The 11,264-nt window shown below is 43.4% G+C and overlaps 1 protein-coding gene across 1 annotated transcript in view; it reads left to right on the forward strand.

The window, feature by feature from the left end:
- Dsg4 (desmoglein 4) overlaps nt 1–11,264 on the forward strand; it is a 36,713-nt gene that overhangs the window by 14,383 nt on the left and 11,066 nt on the right. Inside the window, exons 7-10 of the mRNA XM_008828854.1 lie at nt 2,582–2,748; nt 3,612–3,746; nt 5,022–5,207; nt 9,681–9,952. Coding sequence (XP_008827076.1) covers nt 2,582–2,748; nt 3,612–3,746; nt 5,022–5,207; nt 9,681–9,952 — 760 coding nt within the window. The remainder of the gene's footprint in view (nt 1–2,581; nt 2,749–3,611; nt 3,747–5,021; nt 5,208–9,680; nt 9,953–11,264) is intronic.

Raw genomic sequence — 11,264 nt, forward strand, 5'->3', positions numbered from 1 at the left:
ACATCACCCACCTCTGTCACACCGTCCACCTCTGTCTATCACACCACCCACCTCTGTCACTCCGTCCACCTCTGTCTCTCACACCGCCCACCTCTGTCTCACCGACCCCATCTGCCTCACCGTCCTCCTCTGTCTATCTCACCCCCCCCCTCTGTCCCCCCGCCTCCCTCTGTCCCCCCGCCTCCCTCTGTCCCCCCGCCTCCCTCTGTCCCCCCGCCTCCCTCTGTCCCCCCGCCTCCCTCTGTCCCCCCGCCTCCCTCTGTCCCCCCGCCTCCCTCTGTCCCCCCGCCTCCCTCTGTCCCCCCGCCTCCCTCTGTCCCCCCGCCTCCCTCTGTCCCCCCGCCTCCCTCTGTCCCCCCGCCTCCCTCTGTCCCCCCGCCTCCCTCTGTCCCCCCGCCTCCCTCTGTCCCCCCGCCTCCCTCTGTCCCCCCGCCTCCCTCTGTCCCCCCGCCTCCCTCTGTCCCCCCGCCTCCCTCTGTCCCCCCGCCTCCCTCTGTCCCCCCGCCTCCCTCTGTCCCCCCGCCTCCCTCTGTCCCCCCGCCTCCCTCTGTCCCCCCGCCTCCCTCTGTCCCCCCGCCTCCCTCTGTCCCCCCGCCTCCCTCTGTCCCCCCGCCTCCCTCTGTCCCCCCGCCTCCCTCTGTCCCCCCGCCTCCCTCTGTCCCCCCGCCTCCCTCTGTCCCCCCGCCTCCCTCTGTCCCCCCGCCCACCTCTGTCTATCACACCACCCACCTTTGTCACACCGTCCACCTCTGTCACACCGTCTACCTCTGTCACACCACCCACCTCTGTCAAACTGTCCACCTCTGTCACACCGTCCACCTCTGTCTATCACACCACCCACCTTTGTCACACTGTCCACCTCTGTCACATCACCCACCTCTGTCACACCATCCACCTCTGTCACACCGTCCACCTCTGTCACACCGCCCACCTCTGTCTATCACACCACCCACCTCTGTCACACTGTCCACCTCTGTCACACCGTCGACCTCTATCACACCATCCACCTCTGTCACACTGTCTACCTCTGTCACACCGTCCACCTTTTCTACTCAAAAGCTTTGCAAGACTGAACTACTGCCTTATATGAGTATCAGAAAGTCAATCTGCAGTTTAAATAATCCCATAAATTTTAACTTAGCTAAGAAAAAAAAGTGTCTAAAAAGTGAAATGTCCTCTTATTTGTAGAAGATTCTTATACGTGCAGTTAAGCCAGTACTGGTTTTGTGATCACCTTAGCCCGAGTTCAGTGACCTGAACACACCACAACATGTTCTGGTCTGCTCCATCCCTCAAAAGGCTGTAGCTGAGCCACACTAGACGTGTGTCCCCACCAAGTCCATCACTGAGGGCAATCACGTCTTCAAGGCAGCAAGCGGCACTGTGATCCCCCCATCCTGCTTAACCCCGTTTCCAAGTCTTCTAATGCCCCCTCCTCACTCTCTCCTTTCTTTTCTTCCTGCTCTTATACTTTTCTACTGCAGTTCCGTTCCTCTCTCTCCTCTCTGTCTGCCTTCTGCCCCTTCACTCCAGTCTCCTAACATTGCTTTACCTTTCCAATCAACATCTGCCACCACGCCTCTGGATACAGTGGGGGGTAGGGAGAAAAATAATTCCAGAAGAAAGGCAGATAATTGCAAGTGTTTTGATATACAGAATGAGAAGGCATGGAGAGGCTGAAAGGTCTTGTCTGAGGGAGGCTTGGAAGAAAAAGGGACTCCAAAGTCCTTCTTAGGGCCTTTGCTAAGATATCTAGGAGCAGCCTTGGCTTGGCGACCTGAGGGAAGCAGACACCCACAACCAGGCCCTCTGCAAAGCTTCGTTAATGCTCCCTCCTCTGAGGGCAAAGTTTCTAAACAAATGCCTTGCAGGGCCAAGACTCATTTCCAAAGCTATAGTCATTGGATCCCAGCTATTTTGATTCCAGGGTACCCAGTTCCTCTGAAGTGGTCATTTTTGTATTGACTGGGAAAAATCTGTCCTGAGGAAGGGCGACAATGGTAGGGATTGGACACAATGCCTCTTCTTTGTCCAATGAAAAATTAAGAATTTACATTCCTCTGATCAAATCTTCATTTAAAAACTTCACAATTTTTACTTTGTTTAATTAAATGTTGTGATCCTCTAGTATGGCCAGTAATAATTCTCTGCTTATGAGTAACAATTTACTTTGCAAATAATCAATAAATAATTATAATGTTGATTTTAACTGTTATAAACTTAATTGGACATTATTAAATAATTTCACAAGGTCAAGGCAGAAACAACTCTGATAGAATCACTTCTTTGGCGTTACGATAATCTACCAAAGCTCTTTTTCACATTTTAAAGGCCACTAATTTTGTTACCAACTTATTGTTTAACCATTTGGGGAATGCAAGTATAAACAGTGAAGATTTCCATAGATGTGAACCACTATTACTTTTAAAGTTACTGGCATGGACGACAGGACTCTCTGGTTTACTTTAATAGCAACATTTTTCATGGGATACTCATAATTCAGGAGAAAGTCAATCACTCTGTCTTTTTATGTCTAATGACCTGATGGGTAAATTCTAATAAGCGCTATTCTTACGTCTAGATGCACTGGTGGTAAAGTTAAGTGCTACAGATGCAGACGAAGACAATCACTTGAACTCTAAAATCGCTTACAAGATCATCTCCCAAGAACCCGCAGGTGCACCCATGTTCATGGTGAACAGGTACACTGGAGAAGTCCGCACGATGTCCAATTTCCTTGACAGAGAGGTAAGGGTTTCTAGGAGTGAATGATAAGAAATAAAGAATTATTTTTATTTTATTTATTATTTTTATTTTATGTGTATGTGTGTATTGTCTGTGTGTAGGAAAGTGCATCCATGTCATGAAATGTCCACAGAGGTCAGAAGAGGCTGTCGGATCCCCTGGGACTGGAGTTATGGACAGTTGTTAGCTGCCATGTGGGTGCTGGGATTCGAACCTGGGTCTTCTGCAAGAACAACCAGTGTTCTTAACTGCTGAGCCATCTCTCCAGCCCTGAGAAATAAAGAATTCTTAAGGCCTATCAACTCTAATTTCTGTTCCCCAAATGCTCTTGGGTGTGGTTCCATCATACCTTGGAGCCTGCCCAAGCTACCCAGCATCACAGTCTTAAAGAAAACTGACTCTCCCTCTCCCAGCAGCTATCAATTGCCAATCGGTCAGGACTGGGGCTTCTTGCCCACTTCCCCCTTCCGTGCTGTGTTGTCTGACTTGGGCTTGTGCAGGTCTTGTGTAAAGCTGTCACAAGTGTTGTTCATTCACATGTGGATCAGAGATGAGATGGGGAGGAGGGTCTGAATGTGATTAAAATATACTGATGAAATTTTCCAAAGAATCAATAAAAATGTTATTGAAAAAAAGAAACAAAGAATTCAGCTTTGAAAGACAAAGATGAGGTGATTGGTGGAAGCCTGTAGTCCAATAATGGAGGCAAGGAGAACACACCAATCATCTTTAACGAAATCTAAAAGATCAAGGATAGTTATTTCATCTGATGTATCTATAAGGAAGACAAAGAATGGTACTGGGTTGTGCTGGATTCTATTCAGAACAAGACCTAAGTCTCATGATTCTCTTTAATCCTAATTAAGCAACACAGCATGTACAACCTACTGGTAAGGGGTTCGGATCGAGACGGAGCCACAGACGGGCTATCCTCCGAATGCGACTGCAGAATCAAGGTTTTAGACGTCAACGATAATTTCCCCATCTTGGAGAAAACTTCGGTAAGTTGTTATTCTTAGGCCCTTTTTCCCATGTTGGTAATCAGTTTGCATTCCTGTAGTTGGAGAGCCTGACTCTGGCATGTGTGTGGTTGGACAGCTCTGTTATATAAACCTTGGGGTTTCTCATATATAATAATAGTCCTGTACATTTACCTTTGACTCTATTCCAAACAAACCTCTGTAAGAGCAAGGATATCTACTGCATATACTCTTCTCACAGAAATGTGGAAAATCTGTCCATCTAACAAAACAATAATGACATTTTTGATGGGCCTCTGGATTTGCTGACCCACAGTCCCAGCATTCTCAACTTTCATCTCATAAAGAATCACCAAATCCAGTGGGGCTAGAGCTCCACTGACCGACAGAGTGCTTGCCCAGTGGGCATGAAGCCCTGGCTTTGATCCGCAGCACTACACAAAACAGAAACGCCACGTGCCTAGAATCCCAGCACTTGAGAGCTAAAAGTAACAGGTTCTCAAATCCAAGGTCATCCTCAGCCACCTAGCAAATCCATTGCTAGCCTGGGCTACTTGAGGCCTTGACTCAAAATAAAATCACAGTCTCCAAAATATCAGGGACAAGACTGGCTTGCCACCTGTTCGAGTAAAAACACATCTTCTTGGTCACTGGATTGGTTCCGTCTCTGGCTCCTCTCTGCCGGGCCAGCAAAGGTAAGCAGCTGTGATGGAGATGTTCTGGGCCCACAAAGCCTAGTGTATTTCCTATTTAGCTATTCACAAAATTTTGAAAATCTGATTTCTTATTTAAAAGAGGAAGGTAAATTAAAGATAAGCAAGAAAGGGGTCTGGAGAGATGGCTCCATGGTTAAGAACACTGGCTGCTCTTGCAGAAGACCCAGATTCTAATCCCAGCAGCCGTGTGGTGGCTAACAACTGTCTGTAACTCCAGTTCCAGGGGATCTGACAGCCTCTTCTGTCCTCTGTGGGTACTGCATGGCATGAGTGCACTTACATGCATGCAGGCATAACACTCAAACACATAAAATAAAAATACGGAAAAAATTTTAAAGAAAACAAAAGATAAGCAAGAAAAACGTACCAGTGGGATATTGATTTCACATGTGGCATATGGAAACCAATTTTATCATCTTATAACATTTCACTCTTATATTTCTGATTGAATATATGCCATTTAACATTGGTACAAAAATTACTGGCATAGTTTGTCATATTTTTCAGAGTAATTATATATTAGTAAATATCTTTCTTTGAAAATTCATGCTATTAAAAATCTTGACCTTTGCCATTTCAGTACTCAGCAAGTATTGAAGAGAATTGTTTGAGCTCAGAACTGATACGATTACAAGCAATTGATCTTGATGAAGAAGGCACAGACAACTGGTTGGCCAAATATTTAATCCTCTCTGGTAATGACGGGAACTGGTTCGAAATTCAAACAGATCCACAAACCAACGAGGGCATTTTGAAAGTCGTCAAGGTGAGCATGGAATCTGAACTTTCCTCCTAAGACACTTTATGTGCTTCTCAGATTCTGCCTTCAAAACAGTTCTTCAGACCTGAATTTTTTATGTCCACAAGTTTTCTATACTGCGACAGAACGAGCCTTCTAGCCTAGCAACACCGCATTTATTACCAAGAAACAGGCTTTGTTCCCCTCATGATCAATATGTCACTGAGAAACTAAAGGAAATAGTCCCAGATTAAATAATGTGTCCATTAGTAATACAATAGTGTTAAAACATATGATGTAAAACCTCATCACTGAGCAGATGAGACATGAAATGTTGGTGGAGTAAGAGGAGGTGGGGTCCTTATGAAGGAGGTCTGTCTGAAAAGTCTCCATGTAGGGGATAAGGAATACAGAAGATCCTCTAAGCCAAGGTGGCTGATGTGACCATCAAAAGGGGAAACCTAATCTTTATTATGTAACTAAAATACCAGCCATTGTACCTTAAAAGATACACAGCAAGGCTTTACACATATTCCTTCATCTAACCCTCCTGACTCTAGGAAGATAATACAGTGATTACTTTCTACAGAAAGTAAAACAAAATGAAAAAAGCTGACTTGTCTCAGCTTGAGTGGCAAATGACAGAGAGAGAGACAACATCCAGTCAGCTCCGTAGAGCCCAAAGGCCTATGGAACTGCCACCTCTATGCTCCAGAGATGGAAAACCAGATTTCAGGAAAGAACCAGTATTCTGAGATTTTTCCTATATAAACTCCTTCTCGTGTGTGTGTGTGTGTGTGTGTGTGTGTGTGTGTGTGTGCGCGCGCGCGCATGGCCTCCATAAATATATTTGTACCAGAAAATGCCCTTTCCTAAGAAGCAGAGTGCATACACTCTGACAGAAGTGACCCAGTGCCCCTTAGAACTAGCAAGATCCCATCAAATTAGATTTTGAAAAGAAAAATGATAAGGGTATCTGATGAGCTTAGTTTATGGATCCCTCCAGAAGCCTACCCCTTTTCTGAAGTGATTACCCTCCCGTGCCCAGTTCTAGACCTCCACTCTAGCACACATCAATCTACACATCCTTAAGTGGTTATTCTTGTCTTACACAATAGGGTTCACATTCTCCCAGCTTCCCCATTCACTCCAAGAAGGGACACTACGATCAACATGTCTTTCTTGCTCTTTGCAAACCCAGGATTTCTAGACACAATCGGAAAACCCTGTATTGGAGGCCCCACTTGAAAAAGCATAAATGTACCTTTCCTTCTTTTCCTTGGCCTTGCACTCTCTCCTACTAAAGGGAAAATTGGCCCTCAATCGGCCTTCTGTGCCTAGAGTTCAAATTTCCACGTTTGTTATAAACTGACACACACAGTAGTATATTTTCATCACAGGTTCTTTGATAAGGGAGAGAACTATTCTGACACAGCGCATTTTTATCCACATAAGAAAATACTGATTTATTTCTCTATCAGAATACGTGTTATCAGATTTTACATTTATTTGAAGACAGCATGTGTAACAATTTGCTTCTCTGTTACTGTGATGACATATTGACCAAAAGCAACTCGATAAGGAAAGGGAATTTAGGTTACGTTTGCAGTTACAGCCCATCACTGAGGGAAGCCAAGATAGGAGCTCAAAGCAGGAGCTTGAGACAAACTGCAGGAGCATTGCTTACTGGCTGGCTCCCAGGCTCATGTTCAGCTGGTTTTTTAATACAGCTTAAGCCAATGTGTGTAGGGATGGTACCTCCTGCAGAGGGCCAGGCCCTCCAACATTAGTTACAATCAAGAAAACGCCCCACAGACACACCCACAGGCCAATCTGATAGAAGAAATTCTTCAACTGAGAGTCCCTCTTCCTAGATTTGTCAACTTGACAACCAGGATCACAGCACGGAATTCCAGAAAATGAAAACTGAGTAGTGGGAAAAGGATCTCTTTCCAATGAAAATTCACCTTCAAGTGCTTAAGTCATCTTTAGGACTGTGGTGGGCATCCTGGGTACCATCCATTGTGGGCCCTGCTGGACTAGACAGTACAGCTATCAAAATGTCAAATTGGGGGGTTTTACCTACAATCTAAGTGAGGTAGGCAGACTCATCTCCAAACAAAAAAACAAGTAAATTCCTTGGGAATATTTCCATCATTTTAGTTTTTCTGGAAATTTAACTCTAAAACCTTAGGAGATGCTTGTGGTGTTGCAGATATCTTTACCTCAAGTGTTGGCAAAAATGTGCTGCAAATGTTACTTCCTTCAGTTTCCAGAACAGCTCTAGACAGACACTCCCCAGCACTCCTTTTTTTAACGACCTTTACACTTGTGACTTTTCATGTCCCCACATCAATCACTCTGGATCAAAGGATTCCATTCACCTTTTATCTGGAAAACCCAGTTCAAAGGTGACTTTTCTCAGGGTGTGGCATTTATTTGAGTAAGTTCTATAAAAGAGTCTTCTTGTCCACCAGATCCAGTGCAATTAAATTACAGTGTGGAGCTGATTCTAATAGTCACAAACTCCTTGGAACTGTTTGCATCATTTTAAATAATTACATGTTTATTTATATTGTACATATCGCCTCTTTTATTTTGCCATTGCTACTTTGAAGAGATTCTCAGATGTGGATTTCACAAAGGAAGCCTGGGTCCTAATTACTCATTCAACCATTGAAGATGATTTTTTTTTAATTTTATTTATTTATTTTTATTTTTATGTGTATGTGTGTATTGCCTGCATGTAGGTAGTAAGTGCACCCATGTCATGCAATGCCCGCGGAGATCAGAAGAGGCTGTCGGATCCCCTGGGACTGGAGTTACGGACAGTTGTTAGCTGCCATGTGGGTGCTGGAATTCAAACCTGGGTCTTCTGCAAGAACAACCAGTGTTCTTAACTGCTGAGCCATCTCTCCAGCCCCTGCAATGATTTTTAATCCATTCTAAATTTACTTTTTATTTTTCATGAAAAGTTCATTTAGAAAGAAATACCATTTTCCACTTTAAGGCTTTTGTGTAAAATATTGAAAACTCCCAAGTACAATCCCAATTTAAAGCCACAGGCACAGGGACTGGAGATGCCACTCAGGGGCAGAGTGGCTGCCTAGCATGTGCAAGGTCCTGGGTCCTAGTCCCAGCATTACAAGAAACAAATAGGAAAAAAACGAATAACAAATACTAAATGACCTACATATGCAAACAGTTTAAGACAGTCTTAGGTATTAAGAAACACCTAAGGCAGCAATAACTAATATTATTCCAATTTAAAATCTGAATTGCAAAGCTCCCAGACTTAGAGCTAGTGTGTGACTTCTTCATCTTGATTTCTTATTGTATCAAAGAGTACTGGGCTGGGGGGATGGCTCAGCTGGTAAAGTGCTTTCCAGAACAGCATGAGGCCCAGAGTTCAGAGTCCCAGAACCCACAAAAAAATCTAGCTAGGCAGAGGCTCACCTGTAAGACAGAGACAGGGTTCCCAGGAACAAGCAGTCTAACCTGGTAAGTCAAAATGTCAGGCTCCAAAGCTAGACATGGTGGCCCATGCCTTTAATCCCAGCACTTGAGAGGCAGAGGCAGCTCTGGGAGATGGAGGCCAAGCCTGGTCTACATAGTGAGTTTCAGCCTAGCTGGGGCTACAGGGAGACCCGGTCTTAAAAACAAAAATCATAATAATAGTAATAATAATGGCAAGCTGCGGTGTTACTACACCAACATTACAATTACCTAAACAACAAGAAAAGCCCAACTCTTAAATTTAGTTTTAAGAGTGGGCCCGAACTCAAAGGACACTCATTCCTTTAGATCTCTTAGATCCATCTGTCTCCTGGAACTGCGCTGATGGAATGGTCTTGCTGAAACTCTGTCCCTGGAACTATGTCCCAAGTCCAGCCCCACCTATAATTTTATTCAAAATTATTTCTCCAGCTTCAACAGAAGTACAAGATTGATTCCACCCTAATCTTAACAGATCATGAGGCTTTTTCTAGAATAGCTCATTCATCCAAGGTCAACAATCCTTCCCAACTTCCACTGCCTTTCAGCTTTGATATGTTAATTCCCAAGCAGACCCTTATTCATTCATTTATTTACTATCTTTTGGGATGGAGTACCAAATTGAGGTTGCCTAGGAAACTAGATCAGGTGCTCAGGTCACAAGACACAAAAGCACAGGGTTTTGCTGGGGTTAATTCAAAGTCATTAGTCCAGATTACGTCCATTTATAAAAGTCTTTTCCCACAGCAAGCTTCAGGTTCAGGGAGAGACCTTGTCTCAAAATATAAGGTGGAGGGAGAGCTATCAAAAAAAACACCAACATTAACCTCAGTCCTCCACTTGCACACATACACATATATCTGCCTTCAGCCATGAAAACACACACATACTATATACATATATATATACACACACAAGTGTACACACCACACACATACCCTCTTCTCAAAGAAAAATCTCCTTTGCTATTTCAAAACTGACTTCTTTGTCTTTCCATCATTTCAGATGCTGGATTATGAACAAGTGCCTAATATTTACCTCAGCATTGGAGTTAAAAACCAAGCTGAATTTCACCCCTCAGTTGCTTCTCAATTCCAAATGCACTCAACCCCTGTGAGAATTCAGGTTGTTAATGTGAGGGAAGGACCCACGTTTCAACCAAGTTCCAAGACTTTTAGCTTACGAGAAGGAATAAGAGGAGATTCCTTAATGAACTATGTGTTGGGAACATACACAGCCATCGATACGGACACTGGAAATCCTGCAACAAATGTCAGGTAGGCAAAGCTCTGCTCATTGGAGTGTGGGAGATCTGGCCTGTGTTCACTCATACAATGTGCTTGGATATGTTGGCTGTAACACTTTGGGTTTTGTTTGCCTCTTACTTGTTTTAGGGGACCAGAACAGCTTTTGAAATTCTCTTGGAATTTTAATAGTGTTTTAGTGACTGTAAGAGCTCCGGTTGGTTAAAGAGTAGGTGCATCCAGGAAGAATGGCGAGATTAAAGGGCCACAAAAGTTGCTATGAGTCTTTGATCCTTTGTGCCCTGCTATACAACCCTGAACTACAGCTGATTAAGCCGTATTGTAGCCAGTAACACACCATAAAAAAAAATGAGTCAGTGCCTGTTTTCGTAAAACCTGTGGCTATCTTTGAGATGAGTTTCAACCCTCTGCTTGACTAAAAGGAAAAAAAATAGTGGAAGCAGCTAAAATATGGGTTATTTCAGAAATCTGATAAATAGGAGTCAAAACTCAGGAGACAGAAGAAAAAGGGGCACTGGGGACAGAGATGCACACAGACTAGAACTATGCAGAGTATTCCAGAAACAACCACAGTGAATTAGACAGATTTTTCTCTATCCCTTCTCCTTTTTCCTTCTCTTCCTCTCAATATTTTGAGAGTGAACAAAGTCTGTCAGTTCAATGACTTAATCACATACAAGTTGACAGACTCAGGAAATGTTCATATGAGGAAAAAGAAAAAGATCAAACAGATGAAATGAATTGAAATTGTGCCTGACAGAGATCAAGTCCTTTGGGCCCATTATTAGTGACAAGATCCAGATGGTGAGGCTGACGGGGGCTGCGGAAGTCCCTTGTGTGCCAGCAAGGAGATGCCCTGAAACCAGTGTGCCCTGAATCTAGAGCCAGCGTGCTGAGTGGCCACATGTGGAAATTAGTAAATAGTATTTGTTTTTCAAGATAAATATAGGTTTCTGGCTGTGGTGGCACATACCTTTAGTCCCACCCCTCAGGAGGCAGAGGCAGGCAGATGCCACAGAGATCAAGGCCAGCCTGGTCTACATAATGAGTTCCAGGCCTGTCGGGGCTATAAGAAAACTTTGTCTCAAAAAAGCAAAAAATAAATTAATTAATAAATAAAATAAATATAGGTATTTGATATAATTCAATATTGTGATTTAATAAGTAGGCCTAGAAAAATTTATACATTTCACTATAAATCTAAAATTTAGAGAAGTAAAAGTAATGAAATTTTGTTGTGAACCTGTATATTTATATACTTAATACTGGAATCTTACTGGTATATTCTAGATACTTATTGATATATATAGTAATACATAACATA

This window comes from Nannospalax galili, unplaced genomic scaffold (genome assembly GCF_000622305.1).
Source record: "Nannospalax galili isolate Female #2095 unplaced genomic scaffold, S.galili_v1.0 scaffold252, whole genome shotgun sequence".
NCBI lineage: Eukaryota > Metazoa > Chordata > Mammalia > Rodentia > Spalacidae > Nannospalax > Nannospalax galili.